At 44.4% G+C, this 18,303-nt stretch overlaps 2 protein-coding genes across 3 annotated transcripts in view; both read left to right on the forward strand.

Moving 5' to 3' along the window:
• Positions 1-18,303, forward strand: part of dally (division abnormally delayed protein) — a 67,407-nt gene that overhangs the window by 3,066 nt on the left and 46,038 nt on the right. The window lies entirely within an intron of this gene.
• LOC108077502 (uncharacterized) lies at positions 7,886-10,438 on the forward strand. Its single transcript, XM_017170831.3, has one exon. The coding sequence runs from the start codon at positions 7,987-7,989 to the stop codon at positions 10,267-10,269; it is 2,283 nt and encodes a 760-aa protein (XP_017026320.1). The 5' UTR covers positions 7,886-7,986; the 3' UTR covers positions 10,270-10,438.

Here is an 18,303-nt window from a genome sequence, read left to right on the forward strand (position 1 = left end):
CGACTTGGACGCGGATAAAGTTTTGCAGAGACAGAGAGTGGTGCAGCCAGGTTCATTACATCTCGCAAAGATGCAAAGATACATCTGTGCACGGGGCGATGGCGATTGTATCTGTAACTGCGGCTGTGGCGGCGTCATTTGGTATTCTGATTTCTCGGCGGTGCCATATCAAGTGGCACGCATCTCCGAGAGTCCAAACTGTGTGAAGGCTGCGTGTATTTATATCGATATCCATGAGATACAGATACGCGATGGCATATTTTTGTTTATGCATATTTCACACTTGAGTGAGGGCAAACCGAGTCAGAAATAAAGCCGAAAACGCAAGGCAGAAAACAAAAAACAGAATACGTAAAACCAAACAAAAGATAAGATCACAAAACAGCCGAAAAAGAGCGAATGTATCGTTGGAGAGTCGTGTAATTGAGTGAAAAATAATTATTATTGATTAACCGACCTTGACTCGGTATTTACGCGTTTACGCACAATTACATGATACACATCCAGGCACCGCCTGGCATACAAATGCGACTCCGAATCGGAGTGTATCTGGTATCTGGCGATGATGTTGCAAGTTTACCATGTGCAATAACAATGCTTACCTGTCGAGCCCCGATTCTCTCTCACTCGTACCTTGTTTTTCTTCTTGCCGGTTCTTATTCTGGGTTTCTCGCTTCTTGGTTCTCCTTGGCCGGTCTTTCCCACACACGCAGGTAGAAGGCAGGCTGGGAGAGGCATCTATGAGATACATTGCTGAGCCGCCCGCATTGCCGCATGGCCTCAAAGTGTGAAGAACCAACTGAAAGTTACAAGTGCATGTTCCCGGTTCTGCTTGTGTGTGTCTTCCGGGGACTTATCCACCTGAATGCCCGCCCAATTGAGCTGCTGACGGCGATTGGAACTTGGAACTTGCAAGTTATTAGCGTTTGCCCCAAGGAATTTCAATTTGGCTAATGCCCGCACTTGTATCTCCGATCAGCACCTATGGACGACTCTCTGGAGCTGTACACCTAAAAAAAGGGGAACTGTTTCATAAAGCAATTAATTTTCTTATTCTCCAAATACGTTCATTAACAATCTGAAATATATGAAAAATATGAAATATATGAATAATAATATTAAATCTACTGTTGAGCAACTTACACCAAATGCACTAGCATTTTCTTCCTGTGCAACTGCTGCCTGGTCGTTGCTCCTGCTTAAGTATGCCGAACTTTGTTTTCGACATTTATTTACTGTTTACATAGTTCCACTTGCGCCCTCCGCCTCCGCCGAGTTATTTATGCCCCGCCAATGTACCAATGTAGCAATGTACCGAGTATCTGTATCTGTATCCGCACTCTATCTGTATCTCCGGCCCCATCTCCATCTGTATCTCTTTCTGTTTGCTCTGGCCGTGTGTGTTACTTTTACGTTTATGTGCTGTTTGTGATGCTAATCTCATGTCGGTGTCATGCATACGATAAATGTTTCTGCTTCGGTTTGGGGTTCGACGGTCTTCTCTGCACTGAGTAGTACCTTTGCGCTGCGTGGTGGAGGCGCTCGACATAAAATTAAATTTTAATTTAATTGCGCACACCGACCGACTGCTAATTGAGTTGCTCTCGACCAAGAACGAAGCGAACGCGGAGAATAAATTCGGAGCGGAGGAGCAAAAACATACTTCGTGGCCATTAACATGAACATTAATGTTGGCGTTACAAAAGACCAACGAACGAGCGGACGAACAGGAAGTCGTAGTTACAGTATCTAATCATATCGCGCTGTATCTGTATCTGTATCTGTATCTGTGGCTGCTTGTGTGCTGCTTGAGTATCTGTATCTCCCTACCTGCAAGGTGGGCTCGAGGGCCCAGGCGTGTTACTAAATATTTAAGCAACTCGCAACAGAAATTAGAGCAAACTATGAGATATGAGCCCGTGTATCCGCGTATCTCTATCTGTGCGCATAGATAAGTGAAAAGTGCAAACAGAGAAGGCAAAGGCAAAGGCAACGGCAAACGTGACTCGTTTGCAGCGGGGAAAACTGCTTGCAAACAACTTTTTCAAAACGGATTCATATGACGTGGGCGGTTCAGTCGGTTCGCTGGGTTATATCTTCATAAGGAGCCGGTGCCCCTAAAATTTTAATTAGCTCGGGGAAAAAGTGCACACAAAAGCCCCCACTGTGTTGCAGGAAGACCTCAAAGCGTTTGAATTTGCCAATTAAAAGTTTAAGTTCCATTCCGATCCATAGAACTCCACTTAAGGCTTAACTGCAGAGACATAAAGCTGCTTAAAGTCGGCTAGGCAAATTCATCAAATAAGTAGCTGAAGCCATCAAGCAGAACCAAAAACGATCCATAACATTTATGTCGAGCCGATCGTAAAGTTCGTCAGCGAAATTCCAATGGCCCAAAGAACTCGTTTCTCGTTTTGTTTAATTCATGAGATACATGTTGATTGTATTTCGCTTTTGTTCGACATATCTGGTGGATAATTAAAAATTTATCTCTGTTCCAGTTGCAGTCGGACGCCGGAGCCGTGTTTGTGTTCCTGAGCTACCCTTTTAGATCGATTCCCACCTCCAGCCAGTCGAGCGCACAAACTTATCTCATCAATTAAGTTTTGAGTTCTTTTCAGTTGAATTTAATTGCTGCCGACTGCCTTCTGTCCACTGCCTTCTGCCTTCTGCCTCTTTCTCCGCACCAAGGGCGATCAATTAAACTCTAAGCCAGACAAAATTCTTAATTGATTTGGTGCTGGACGAAAAACTAATTACGAGTGCGTTTTAAGTAGTTTACGAAGGTTTGGTCCAGCGGCTTAATGGCTAGAAATGAGTTTTCCCCTCCACGCCCAGTGGGAAATGGAGTTTAGTGGCCGGAAAGTTGGGTTAATCGCCATTCATTCCGGCACGACCTTGTTTAATACTTCGGAAAAGCCATAGTAAAACGTGGGAAAGGCACTCACAGAAGTCTGTAAAATAAGTCCAAGAGTCGATGAATCACTGTTCAAGAGTTAATTAATATTAGACTTAAAACTACAAACTGAGGTAAAAATATCATCCATCAGAGCAAAGGTCGAAAATCTATGAATAAACTTTTGAACAAGGACAACATTCATCGGTTATAAAAACATCTAATCACAAAATCAGGCTTAATTATTGATTAGATATAAAAAGCCGCTTCCTACACACGGACTGTATCCATCATCAATCTTGGAGATACATTTTATGCTCCCATAAATTTAAACAAAACCTCTTTCTGCTTTGTGTCCGAGAGGTCTTCATCGACATTCCAATCCATTGCTGATATTACAACACGCCCAACGGGGGAATAATAAAACCAAAACCATTTTAGGTTTTTTATATTCGCGCAAATTAGTTTCAATTAAAATTAACGACGCCTATGTGCTGGAGCGTTTTCTGTCCATCGATTTCACACAACTGGAAGAGCAAAAAAACAGACAGCGAAACAGAAAAATCTACTTTCTTAATGTTTGCTTTAATTTTGTGTTTTTACACATTTGACCTCAATACAAAAGGCAATTCGAGTGTGCCTCCGTTCGGTCTTCAGTCTTCAGTCTTCGGTTCTCGGTTTTTGGATTTCGGTTCTGTTCGAGTTCTGTTTAATTTCTGTTGTTTCGAAGGCGGAATGATGTCATTGATTGGCTTTCTTGCACGAAAGCGTATCTGGGATTTCTCAGAGATCCATGGACCCACACAGATGTTGCCTGTCCGCTGCTCGTATTTAAATCGCTGGAATATCTCATCGTCGTCTCTAACTGCCATTCATTCTCAGGTGTGTTTTCCGCTCCATTGAGGGAACAAAACGATTTCCAGGAACACGGCCTTCCCCATAATAAACCTGACGACCAGCAGTGGCAGTAGTGACAATTTTTCGGTGTATCCATATCTCATTTTCATTCATGCCTCGAGTGGATGGGTTCAGCTCGTTTCTGAACCTGTTTGGGTTGTGTTTCACTTACCAAAGGTCGCACATTTTAATTAGAATCGAGCCAAAGTGGTCGCAATTAAGTTAACATACCTCCAGCTTGTCCAGAGGAAGTTGTCAACTCGTTGTTGGCCCCTTCCGCTTGGACATGAACTCGTTCCAGGGCCAGATAGTGATGATAATGCTGGAATGCACCGACTCACCGATAAGAAGACGATAAGATATGGCTCGAACCAGGAATCGCCTCAATTAAATATTTGGCCTGGTCCCTTGTATTTGCTGGATGCGCCCCTGAGAGCTATAAAATGTGTGAAATTTGCCCAGGCACAGCAGCCTGGCACAGACAGGTAGTAGATACGTTTGTATCTCACGCTTTGTACCTGCCAGCAGCTATTTTTAAACGTTCACAAATAAATTCATCAAACAAACAAACAAACGCAAGCAGTTGCAGACGGGAATTGTATCTGTATCCGTGGCGGTGCACGGTAAGAAATTACAGCGGGACTTCAATAATAACTATGAATTTGGAAGATTTTCTATGACTGTGTTATGGAATTCATAGATACTGTAAATTGAGCTGTAGTCCTTAAAAGGATCTAACAACATCTATTTCTCGCTGTGCATCTGTATCTTCGAGGGGCTGGCGATACAATTTTCCACTCCCTTTGACCGATTTGCTTTGGTTAATGTCTGGGCAACACTGGTGGCTTATGCAACCATGATGCAGCAGCAGGAGCAAAGTCAAAGCCGAATTCGCCGACGACTTACTCACCGACACTTAACCCCGCGTACACAGAACGGTTGTATCTTTCAGATACTCCCTCTGTGGAATCTCCATCATCGACTTCTTGGGCTGCTGCTCCGGTTCATTGTTTGTCCATGTCTTTTGTGCCGCGTAATCGTTCTTTTCCAATGAACACACAACGCACACTCGCCCTGGGCTTTCTGTGGATGTGAGATACAAACGTCGCCGGAATCTTTAGTTTTTGTGTGTTTTTGATTCATGGATGCCAGTGGCGCGTCTGTATACTTTGGATTGTTATGTTCACGGGAAAGGTAAAGGTTAATGCCTAGTGAAGTGTGCACAGCATCGGAATAGAACGCAGATTTATACATAGATACATGGCCGACTAGTTGGCATTTCCGCTCCGAGTGCGTGTAATGGGATAAGTATCTGTTGGTAAACACTCTTGCCACCTTTTTTCTGACTGTGGGTCTCGGTTACCTTGGCGCACTATTTTGACAACATTCTGCCAAGATCTATCCATCCAGCCATCCCATTTCTGTTCGTATCTTGTATTTACATTGCGCAATGTCCGAAGCGGCGCATAAATCAATTATTTGCACCTAAAGCCCATAAATCACTTTATGACGAGCAACAACAAAAGTCAAACATGGGGCTGGTCAAAAGCACGGACAGACGCAAGCATGAAAGGAATGAAAAGCCCTCATCCACTGAGCCAAAAAGGCTAGCAAATTGCCTTAGTTGATTTCTGCATATATTTTGGCAGTCTTTTTTTTCATTCTTTGGGACCTAAGTGCCTTGAAGCCCGGCTAATATGGCGTTGGCGGTTTTCTTGTCTTGTTATCGCAGCCGCAACAGCAACAAAATCCCCAATAAAAATATATAAACACACGCAGAGGCATATGTGTGAATGATTTTTGGTTTTGTTTGAACCCAAAATGACTTGATTTGTTTTTGTTTTTATTTTTTCGTGTTAGAGCTTTGCCTAAGCCTGGCTTTTTCTTTGAGTATTTTGGCTTCATTCGCTGCGCTCCCTTTATTTTTATTTTGTTCGCCTATTTGCTCGGCACTTTATTCCTGTTTCCATTTGTTGTTGTACTTTTATACGGTTTATTGACTTTGGCCGCAGTTTCTTTCGTTCTTGGTTAGGTTTTTTCTTGTCTTTTTTATTTATTTTTTTCACAATAAGCCGAAGTATAAACAAAAGTAGAAGTAAATGCAAACAATAACAAAAGTGTTAAATATGTGTTGGGGGGTGCCATAGGCGTGGAATTTGTTGTATTATAAAAGAAGAAATTAGATTTATATAATTATTTTACGAAGCCTAAAGATTTACAAACTTTTAAAGCTTAATATATATTTTTAAAGTTGGTGTAATTGATTTTATACAACATTAAAGATGAGGAAATTTCAAACATCTCTATTAAGACTAAAAAGAGCGTTTGTTGAGTAACTTTTGAGTTGGATAGTTAAGGAAACTAAGATAACTGTTCACCTGAAAGAACAAATATTATTGTTGATCTTAATATATCTATAACTATCTAAAAGGGATTACATAAAAAAATATTTTATTCATTTAACGTCCACTCAACCCAAGGCCAAGTGCAAATTACATAAAATTATCACACTTAAGTTTGCAATTTTAGTATGTGACTATAAGTTTTAACACTCCAATTTGCACCCTCCGATGATTGACTAATTTCCTATATCTATTTGCTCTTCTCCATTTGCAGGTGCGTATTCCGAACCGAATGTGAGAGCAAACATGAACTGCTATCTGCACAAATGTTTGCCTTTGCCGGACAAACAGCAGTATGTGTACCATTGGTATATAGATATCGGGTATCTGTAGCGGTAAGTCGGAGGAGATAACGCCCTCGCATGCGCAGTCAACTATAGTAGACAGCTTGGCGATGCGACCCGTGGCGAATTATGATTTCGGCATCCGAATCCGTGTTTGTTTTAGATGAGTTAACCCCACCGCGAGATCATCAATCATTTACGATTAAATGTGCGACTCAACGCCAACGCCAAAAAAAAAAAAAAAACAAACAAACCATCAGCGACTAACTAAAGGCCAAAAACAAAGGCGATCCAAAAAGGCAACAGAAAAAAATCCCCCTGCACAGAAATTCACCAAATATGAATATAAATGCGCCTGAATTATAAATGTGAGCCGAGCTGAGCTGAGACTGAGCTCGGTTTCGCTAGAACAGTAGGAAAATTTAATAAAACGCGACATGGGGGCAGGGGGTTCCACTCTTCCACTCTTCCACTCTTGTCTGCAACTCGATGCCACCGTCAGCCGCCATTCACTTTTCGTTATTAATATTTTTTCTTTTCGGTTAAAATTATGCTAATCCGTTGAAATATGATTATGCCGAGTGACAACGGTGCGACGGGGGCGTGGTCCTACGGTGTGTCGGAAGGGGCGGATCGGTCGCATATATGTCGGCAGGTGTGCCCATTAAAACGAGGGCTGGGTACTGGGTTCTGTGCATAATTTGATTGCCTTTCGCAGCTAATTTCGTTTACCAGGAATGTAGAAACTCAAACCGAGAGCGAGCACTCCCGTCTAATTAAATACATGACAGAAATTTTCATATTAAATCATTTGCCAGCTCCAAACAGAGATCTCCCAGGCCAGGCGCCGGGAGGCGGCCAGGCGAAACTTTTTCAATTAAAGGAAAGCCGACCTTCAAAGCAAACAAATTTTGAAAATGAAATTGCAGGCGAAAAAGTAATTTAATTAGCTTAACCCAAATAGGAATAAACAAAACGAAACGAAACCGAATCAGAGACGAGTCCTAGCCTCGAGTTTCCCTTCCTTTGGGTTCTCCTCTCGCAGCAAAGTTGGAATCGAAAGGGTTGTCGCGTGCTTTTTTTTGGCCGCGAAAGTTTCACTTCTTCGTCGGTGCCAGTCGCCAAACTTGGAGGCGCCAAATACAAAAGCAATGGCAATAGCAAAGGCAAACGGCGCCTAAAAGCTATGCAAATTGGAACTGGAACTCGGGGCGAGTTGGCCAAGTGTTGGCTTCCGTCATCTGCAAATGAATTTTTAACTTTGTCCGTAAAGGAATGGTGGGAAATGCATAGGTTACAGGATTTGTTTTAAAGATTTATTTTAGTTAATTATAAATAAACTTTAGTGTTATCAATAAATCCTCAAAAGTAGAGCAGAAAACTTGAATAGTTAGAAAGTGATTTTTGCCTGCGATTCACATGTCACTTAAATCTTTCGTTTGAATTTCCCATTTCCTCATTTATTTTGCATTTTCCGGCAGCCATTCTATCAAAATTCACACCCACGATGTCCGGCAAACTTTTCAATGCCACCGTATGTTGTGGTAATCTTAAGATCCTTTGCTCATTGGAAGGGGCCACAAGGCCGCTCTATAACACCTGGCGGCGTGGCAAGCATTGGAGGTTCTCGTTCAGTCATCCAATCTCCAAAATTCGGCGCAGTATTTTTGCGGACTCTACAGAAAACCCCATTCAAAAGGATCTGCACTATAAGTTCAGAAAAAACGAGGTGAATTTCCATCAAGGATTTTATACAATAAGGCATTTTGGAAGCTCACCAAATGATGGAAATTCTGGTGATCCTCCCGACACGGATATGCTGGTGGAAAGCCGCGAGGGAAAGGGCATACGGTTTCCCGTGGGATCACGTTCAGAGAAACCTCAAACAGGAAAAGTTGAAACTCCGGTGGATCCTCAAGTTCCCAAAGCTCTTGATAAATCCTCCAAAGATGGATTGGATGAGCTGGGATTTGGGGACAAGTTGGATAAAGGAAACTGGGACACCAAAGAAACCATGGATGAAGTTACCGGGAGTTTAGGCTCTGGCCAAGATAATGACAAGATATCGAATGATGTTATCGGAAGGAAGTCAAGTCCACCGGAAGCAAGCAAGAGCACTGGCGATAAGTCTTCTGGCGGCAAACCCCCAGGAGATAATTCCTCTGAAGGGAAAGACCCTGCCGTAGTACCTACCAAGCCACCTAGTGTACCTATACTGCCTCCAAGGTCTGCCGGTTTTTCTCACCAGCCACCCACGGGACCCACGCCACCTGCAGGACCTGCAGGACCATCACCATCGAGTCCTACGCCTACGAAAATACCCACCAACAAAGCTCCCACTAAACAGCCACCGGCACCTCCTAGTAAATCTAGAACAGGTTCTCCTCCGAGTAAGCCACCAACGGGAAATAAGCCTCCTCCGAAAGGACCTCCTCCTGGAAAGCCACCAAAGGGAAAAACACCTCCAAAAGGGACACCTCCTCCCAAAGGACCTCCTCGTGGTAAGCCACCACAAGGAAAAACTCCTCCTCCGAAAGGACCTCCTCCTGGTAAGCCACCACAAGGAAAAACTCCTCCTCCAAAAGGACCTCCTCCTGGTAAACCACCAACAGGAAAGACGCCACCTCCGAAAGGACCTCCTCCTGGTAAGCCACCAACAGGAAAGACGCCTCCTTCAAAAGGACCTCCTCCTGGTAAGCCACCAACAGGAAGTACGCCACCTGGGAAAGGAGGAGCAGGAGACAAATCTTCCGGAGGACAGAGCTCTGATCAAAAGCGTGTCATTACGCTGATGCCCGGTGATGGCATCGGTCCGGAGATCTCGATGGCCGTCATCCAGGTACTGGAGGCCGCCGGTGCGCCGTTGATCTTCGAGCCCGTGGACGTTACGCCGGTGATGAATAAGCAGGGCCAGACTACGGTGCCCGAGGAGGTGATCGAGAGCATGAACCGGACCAAGGTGGGCCTGAAGGGTCCCCTGATGACCCCGGTGGGCACTGGCTTCCGCTCCCTGAACCTCACGCTGCGCCAGCTGTTCAATCTGTATGCCAACGTCCGGCCCTGCCGATCACTGCCCGGCGCCGAGACGGTCTACGGTGGGGTGGACATCGTCACCATTCGCGAGAACACCGAGGGCGAGTACTCGGGCATCGAGCACACCCTGGTCAACGGGGTGGTGCAGAGCATCAAGCTGATCACCCGGGCGGCCTCGCTCCGCGTGGCCGAGTACGCCTTCCAGTACGCGTTGGCCATGAAGCGCAAGAAGGTGACCGTGGTGGCCGAGAAGCACGTCATGCGGATGTCCGACGGCCTCTTTCTGCGCTGTGTCCACGAAATGGCCGCCAAGTACAAGAGCAAGCTGGACGAGGCGGGCATCGTGTTCGAGGAGACCAATATGACCACCTTGTGCCTAAACATTGTCATCAACCCCAACAAGTATGACATGCTGGTGCTGCCCAACCTGTACGGGGACATTATCTCGGACACATGTGCCGGGCTGATTGGCGGACTGGGACTGACGCCATCCGGCAATGTGGGCGAGCACGGCGCCATCTTCGAGTCGGTGCACGGCACCGCTCCGGACATCGCCGGCAAGGACATAGCCAATCCCACGGCTCTGCTGCTCTCCTCCGTCATGATGCTGCACTACATCGGGATGCACGAGCAGGCGGACAAGATCGAGCAGGCGATCCTGAAGACCATCAGGGACGACAACGTCCGCACCATTGACCTGGGCGGCAAGGCCAAATGCTCAGAGTTTACCAATGCCTTGATCAAGAATCTTAAATGATCTCTGGGCCCTCTGAAGGGATATAAATTATTGTTGTCTGCGATGTGAAGCTCCATGAACAAGTATTATTAATTTGTTTTTATTATTAATTTCTTTTAACTTGTTAACTCGGATGCTATTAGATATATGAAAGGCATATTACCAATAATAATACCCAGCTTCAAATCAAGCTTTTCCTTTCTTAATTTTTTCGGAAATCCCACTAGGAGTGGAATTGACTTTGTCAAAGCATCGCCTCCTCATATCTCGACACGAGTTATCTGATGGCTCTGATCACACTAATTTTGCAACAGGCTATGAAGTAACCAAAACATCACAGGAAACCGCCAGCCAGCCCTGTCCCAGAGTCAAAAGCCAATCCAGACCGAATACCGAATCAGCAGAGACCGCAGAAGACCATGCTCCCTGCCCCTGGTCCCGGAATTCCCAGCCAGCCAGTCTAACCAGTGCCAAAGTCAAAGTCGGACTGCCAGGGCGACCAGAGTCAGTCAGTCTCTTTGGGCCCGGCGCAAGTCATCAACCGCACAGCACACAGCACACGGTCTGGACCCAGTTCCTGTCCCTCCCTGACCCCAACCACCAGTACGACCACTCCACTCCATACACTTCAGCCACTCCACCGCCACTGTCCCCTGGCCAAGTTACGTTGCATTTTTACATGCATGTTCAGCTCGGCTCAGCTCGGTTCCCAACAACTCAAACTCAAACTGAAACTCAAACTCCTACTGGTGCTGGTGCTGGTGCTGGCACTGGCACTGGAACTCTTCAGCGAGCAGCGTTTAAAAGCACCGACCCGGCTCCTAAACAAACCGAAACTACTAGTCAACGGCAGCAGCGAAACAACTAAGAATGCTGAACTCGAGCTTACTGACTAAGGGATACTTAGTATCCCATTGGATTAATATCTCTGAGATTTTCCTAAAAAGATACAGGTGAAAGTAGTACCATGAGTGCTGAAAGTTTCGAAATTAATAAGGCTACAGGAACTCAAGACCTTTATTGCCAAGAAAGCTTTTTAAAGGTCTTACAATGACTTTTTTAAAAAACAGATCTCCCTTTATGAGTGTTAGATTTTCCGTTATGAAGAGCTTTCTTTGTTTTATTTTAAGATATGTTAGGTAAATTAGTTTAGTTAAATATTATCCGTCTGTTGCAGCTCAAGTCACTCAAGAATCTATATACTTTTAAAGGTAATGGGCATCCGAAACAAAAACAACAAGTAGGGAAGGGCACTCCTTGGTTCGGGGTTCAGTGGAGCGTGCAAGTAAAAAGAACAGGAAGAAAATGCCACAGAATCAGCCAAAGAGCCGTATAAAAATTAAAAAGAAACCAAAGGAAAAAATTTAATTTTGTGTGCCAGAGCGGGACAGGGAGGGACTTGGCTGGGGTGTGTGTGTGTAAGAGTGAGTGTGCGAGTGCATTTCAAAGAATTTTGATAAACAACAAAACAAAAGCGGAGACGGAGTTGGCCAGAGGAGAGGAGCGGTCAGGACCGAGCAGAACAGGGCCAAAAGATAAACTCCGTTTTGTGTATGTGAAACAAAAGTCGAGAATTTTTCAACGCACAGTAACCGGTTTTCGGTTTCATTTTCCCCCCGAAAGTCGAGAGGCCCGCAAACCGAAAACTTCTCGAGCTCGAGCTCGAGCTGGAGCTGGAGCTGAAGCTGACACCATGAGCGCGGTTAGGAAGCGGAAAAAGGGGGTGCCCGCCACTGGGAAGTGCAACTAGATCAGCCCAGATGTCTCCCATTCATGAGCCCTCTACAACCGCCCCAATTTCAATTGGCCAAACAGCGAACACGCAAAGGCCAAGTTCTGCTGACTCGAGTTGGCCCTTTTTTCCAGCGAATTGTGTGGCACAAGTGTAGATGCAGAACTAGTGAAAATAAAAAGGAAAATAAAACAGAAGTAGCAATGAAGAACGCGGCGCCATAATTGCCATGCAGCATGCACCACTCCTCGCTGCGCCGCTCATTAGAATGCTAATTTGTGAATGCAATCCAGCTTCGAGCTGTGAACATTTGTGCCCTCGTAATTGCCCCGTCGATTCCACGTTTTCTCTGGAAATAACGCAACCCGAGTCCCACGAATGATGGCCAGCAGAATAGTGTTTAATGCCGCCCATTCCCGGGCAATGTAAACAGATTCTAATGGCAACCGAAATGAGATCACTTCCAGAATAGAATTCCAATAAAATAGAGCTGGCGCTTGGGCCCCAAAATATTTCCTAGTAAAAATGCTTGGGCATTGGGAATAATTCGACCATAAGTACCCGCGTTTATCTGAAAGATATTGTATCTATAAATACTTGTTTTGCTTTGCTGTCTTACGCTAGCGAGCAGGTCCCTCTGTCAGATAAGCAAAATAGTTCATAAATATAACATCTGCTGCCCCGTGCACATCGATTACGGCAGCGCGCCGAATAATCAGCAAACTTTGCAGAGCCACTTGACTATTTATAGTTATCTGGCTGCGATGGATTCCCTGCCCCCGTTCCAAGGCGACTTTCTTTTGGGCTTACTTTTCCATTAGGCGATAAATTCACTCATCCATAACCTAGCTGGCTGTGTAAAAGGGGGCTTAGTTGAAAGGGTTAGTTAGGGGTCAGGGGTTAACCCCTCAAATCGAGCCAACTTGAAAACTGATTTTCCATGTTCCTACACACATTTTCACGCCCCAACCCCTGGACGAGCCCCAAACCCAACCCCCTAGTTTTTGTTATCCTCTCTGACATGGGTTTCGGGCACTTTTACAAAGATTTACGACCGCTGTCAATAGAGCTTTGCATAACACAAACTTCCACTCGCACTGTGCAGAAACAAAGCAGCGGCGACTGAAAAGTATTTTCAAATTTAAATCTATTTGTCACTTGCAAAACTTTAGCTACCTTTCGCCAGGCAAGCACTCACTCGCCCGATGGTCGCACAAAGGTCGGAATCGGAATCGGAATCGGACTCCGGTCCGAAGTGGGGCCAAAAAAAGGTAGTAATGCAAAGTGGCAGTTACAAATTTGCTGAAATCAAATGCGGGATAAACAACAACAACAGCAAGAGTGACAGGAGCAAAAAATAAGAACGGATATATATGGAGCAGAGCAACCGGAACGTTCCATTTAAATGAGTTGGATTGCCTACACTTAGGTGTTGTGCCGTCTGTCCACTCCAGAGCTCGGGCACTTGCTTTGCCTTTTGCCTGGGCCCAAGCCAACCTCCTCCCAGCGAGCACTTTCCGTAATGCCCTTTTCAATCGTGCCCAAAATCCTACAGAGCTAAACACTCTATTCCGGAGAGACACTCTCTGCCGGTAGAGTACGACCCGGGAGCTACCCTGCTTAAGCTTGTAGCACTCCAACCTGGTGAGCACCCACATACCCAAGCACTGGGTACTAAATGGGGCATCTAGAGGGAACAATAAGAAGCAGGAGGGAAAAAAATGATTTGCATTTATTTATCTTGGTAGCTCCTCCTTCCTTGGCCTTCTGGGTTTGAATTCGTTATTATTCTCGCACTCGCACTGCGGAGGAGGAGGAGGAGGTGGGTGGCCATTCCTTATTGTTTCTCCGCCCCATCGACTCCATTCCGCTCCATTCTGTGCCCGTGCTCCACTAAACATCTATGCGGCAATGATAAAAATAATCCCATTTATTGTTTAATGCTTAATAAATAAAGCAATTTTTATTTATTTGCAAGCGTTTCTTGCTGTTTGTGTTTCGGTTGCCTCTCCTCTTGTGCTTTTGCTTTTGTACTGCCTTGCTTTCGTGCAATTGCATTCTGTGTGCTTTATTGATTTTTATTCCTTTTGGAGAAGCCCTCTTCTGTGGTTGTTGTTATCGCAAGTAAAACGCCATCAATTGTTTATTGTTTTGATAATGCGTTCTCTTGTACTTTATTGTTTGTACTGCTGGGTGTCGTTGTTGTCGAGGGCTTTGCGTGCAGTCGTGGGAGTCGCCGATAAGGCCTTCATGTCGACGTAACAGTTAACAAAGCGATAGTTAATTGGGATCAAATTGAATGTGGATTGGACTGGAGTTGTGCGGCGTCCGCAGCAATTAATGTGAATATTAAGGGGGCAATCTCGAGACCTATTGATCGCCTTTGTGGCCATGTTGTACCTCGCAGACCCTATTGATCGCCTCTGTAAAGACCAAATCAGAAACCAGTTTAGTCGGCGCCATTTGGATTTCCGTTTTTCGATTTGTATGAACTTGAATTCGAATTATGAACCGTATAAATAATAATAGAATATTTAATCTTTCAAGAGTTTATGGAGCCAGAAACTAGTTTTTGAATTGTATTTATAACTAAAATTGATTATAATCTATAAAGTATCCATCAGTTTGTCGAGGTAAATAGGCTTATATTGAAAATAAAGCCATAGACTTGAGGTTTTTGTTGCAAAAAGATCCATCTAAGATAATCTAATACATAATGAAGTGCCTTGTGTAACTTTAATTAAGTGAAGTCATTGAATAATTTTGGCACTTAATTTATTAACTTAACTTAATTTTATTTGATTCGTTAAAGGTGTTTCAATATATGATAACTAGAAGATTTAGTTATTGCTTGTTTTAGTTTAACTTTTAAAAAAGAAATCCTTGAATTTAATTGCTTTTACCTGGTCTCATTTATTATACCTTTTAATATCTTCCTTTCTCATAAGTCTGTACTACTGTTTCTACTTTATCATAAGTCTCATCTCCCATTTTTGTTAAGCTTTCACCTTGCTAGTCGTTTGTTTCCATCACCTAACCTTCTGACTTAGTTCAACTAGACTTAACTTAAATTTCCTGTAGCTTAAGTCCCCGGCTAAGATGCATCCTGGGTCCCTGTTTGCTTGGCATCCAATTGGCCCGCTTCAGGATAATGGTGTTCAAAGCCCCATTGGGCTCGCTTCCGTTCCGATGCACCGTGCACTCCACCTGCCGGCTGTCCGTTCCTTCGCCCGTCCGTTCACGTGGTAAACAGGAAGCCTGCTCGGGGTCTACATCGTTTCGCCAGGTATCGCGACTCGGATCTACATATATGGCAGCATATATGGCGGTGGGGATGGCGGTGAGGGCTCTGGCTGCCGTGTATCCTGGCTTTCTGCCTGATTTGCCCAATTGTGCGGCACGGGAAACTGCACGGGATGCGGCGGGGCGAGGGCAGCAGCATAATAAAATTGATTGCATTTTTCACGCTGCAAACTTGGCTTCCTCGGCGGAGCTCACGACCCAGTTATTCCACATGAGCCGCCGTGAAGAGCCCTTACATGCCGCCCCGAAAAAAGCGGAGGAGAGAGAGGGAAGGAGGAGCTAGCCCCTACAAAACGGGTAAAATAGCTGTGGAAAATACGAATACAGCGAGAGTGGCACGGAAAAGGCACGGAAATAATACAAGGGAACAACTTTTGCATAATGCGCTTGCACTTGCAAACAAAACCCCGTGCATAATAGATTCTCTCCGACCTGTCCAGGAACTTTCGGAGCATGTTGACCTTAGTCCGGGGTTCGTTGCCTTCCAGGTCAGTTGGGCCTGGCCCCGCTTAAAATTTCATTGTGTTTATTAATTTCCATCAGCAGCAGCCAGAGCAGCTCCTCGTATACCACCTCCTGGTGGGCCCACGATTCGGCTCAGGTGCGGCTGTCGTCTCATTTCAAATTTACAACTTTTAATTGAAAAACACTAAGCAGGATTTCGTGATGAAATATTACTGCAGCAGTTGGGATACTTAATCAGCAGGGTATCCTCCATATATAAACAGTATATAAGGCGCAACAGGTGCCTGCAGGAGTTCGTGTCACGTAGCTGCGGAGGTTGGCCAACTGCCTGACTGCCTGGTTTCGGTTTACATTCTTAATCACCGGAACTGGCTGCACTGGGTCCGCAGTGGAGGGCAGCAATTAGTGTCTCGGCCACGCCCACAAAGCCCCACCAAATCCACTCCCACTCCGGCATTTCACCTGGCAACAAAGGCGGCGTTCTCCGGTTCGGGGCAAGTTCGTGTTGGCCGCCCTTGTTGCGGGTTGTTCTAGTCAGCTGAAGTGCCCCTGACTTGCCAGCGTTTACAACTTTGTTTAAGCTTCTTGGGAATCTCTTGCAAAACATTCGAAATGGCCGGGAAAGAGCACTTTGGGAATTAGAAAGTTCCTGAATGCAGTTTCCAAACTTATAACTGCAGCGATCGGGAAGAGCAATTTTATTTATTTGAATTCACGCTCTGAGGAAGTTTATAAACTTTAATACTCGTGCTATATTTGGGTCAACTTAGAAGGAAACTATTCTTCGAGATATCTGATGGAGCTATTAAAATTTTTATAAATATCATCCAAAAAAAGCTTTGACAGTGCCTTGCTTATTTAAAGCCCTAAAATGCTGATCCCCACAGCATTTTTCCGATAATCCAAACAAATATTTTCCAAGTGCTTTTGGGAATTCGAACACTCAAAATAAGAATAACCTTGATTATTGCCCAACTGAAAACAAACTTTTGTTGGTAAACCGAAATCCGCTGATTTGCAAAGTTTTGCCAGCTGATTGAGATCCCCACAGCAATTTGTTTATATTAACACGCACCAGCAAGCTATCTCAATGCGTAATATTTTTATGGGATTCTCTCCTTCATCTCGTCGTGCAATTTTAATTATTCACACTCCACATTTAATTGCATTAATTAAAACAAGCCGAGAATGTTGAACATTTATTACATCTCCGCTCGTTGCCAGGAGGAAAACCGTGTCCTTATCGGGGACTCTTTCCGTTTCCCTTCTGGTGCGCGTTTCCGGCGTTAATTGAATGCAGATTCCCCGGAGACCAATGGTGGGTGGCTCGAATGGGTTGCAAGGACAGTCAGTCGACTGTCAGGGCCAATTAGCGGAGGGTCCGCGGATATACTGGAATGAGAGAGAGAGGGACTGAAGTCGCGTCTGACCTCTTGGCATATATAGACTCCTCCTCGGATTGTCAATTTATACTCGTTGATTGATTATGGCAAATATACATTTTTCATTTTATCGACCGCTTGATTGATGCTCTCCTCGTTTTGTGTCGGATGCGAAAATCGACGGTAATTTATTTATGCATATTTATGAGGCACTTTGATTGCCGGGCCGTCATTGAGGAGTGCAAAAATGGAATGAAATATTTCATAACAGTATTGTTTAAGTGTCACTCTGCTGGTAAAGTTCACTTCCCGGCTGTTTATTTTTTTTTTTTTTTTGTTTCCACTCTCTGGACCATCAAAGGCCATTGCCACGTGTCGCCAGGTGGAACCGAGGCCGGCTCAATAAATAATTTATTAAACAAAGAGCATGCCCAATGGCAGCAGTGACACTTTAAGCAGCGCACTCGTAATCCCAAAATGTCAGCTACCCTCCAGCTTCAGCTCCAGTTCCTGGAGCCACTTCAATTTGCAAGCCAGACAGAAATTCATCGGAGTGCCACCCCCTGCCTGCCGCTCATTGTTCCGATGGCATAAAAACAATGGCAACAATAATAATAAAGCATATAAATAAATGATAAGTCGGCCACATGCACAAAAGGACACGACACACGTCACGGAAAATGGCGAAATGGCGAAATGGCGGAGGCAATGTCACCGGGATGAGAGCAGGAAATGCTCTTACCGCCTAAGACCCAAAGTGTGGCATTGCTAAGGTTTTTTAAAGAAGTTCACTGAAGGTCTTTCATATGCGGAATAAAACTGTTTATTAAAGGTGAAAAAGGTACATTTTTGTGGTACAAAAAGGGGAATTTGTGGCTCCATAACAGAAGGTAAAATCTAAAATAATATATCACAAGATATTTTTCTCAAATGATAAACATTCATTCAAGTCTGATTTGCTAAAAAGAAATATTTTCTAAAACTTAAATTTATTATTTAATAGCATAGTAATGGTTAGCCTATAAACTTTTTGTAGAATCACTCTCTATATATTTTCTAGAAATAAACCTAATTACATCGTTCCCTCATTTATGTCTTTATAATACTTCCAATTAATTTTCCGAGCTCCCTAACTATCTAACACCTGGAAATACGTGCATTTCGCTCTGGTTC

This window comes from Drosophila kikkawai, chromosome 3L (assembly GCF_030179895.1).
Source record: "Drosophila kikkawai strain 14028-0561.14 chromosome 3L, DkikHiC1v2, whole genome shotgun sequence".
Taxonomy (NCBI): Eukaryota; Metazoa; Arthropoda; class Insecta; order Diptera; family Drosophilidae; genus Drosophila; species Drosophila kikkawai.

Bases quoted from the DNA above. Each gene is read 5' to 3' on its own strand.
- LOC108077502 (XM_017170831.3), top strand. From the start codon at position 7,987: ATGTCCGGCAAACTTTTCAATGCCACCGTATGTTGTGGTAATCTTAAG.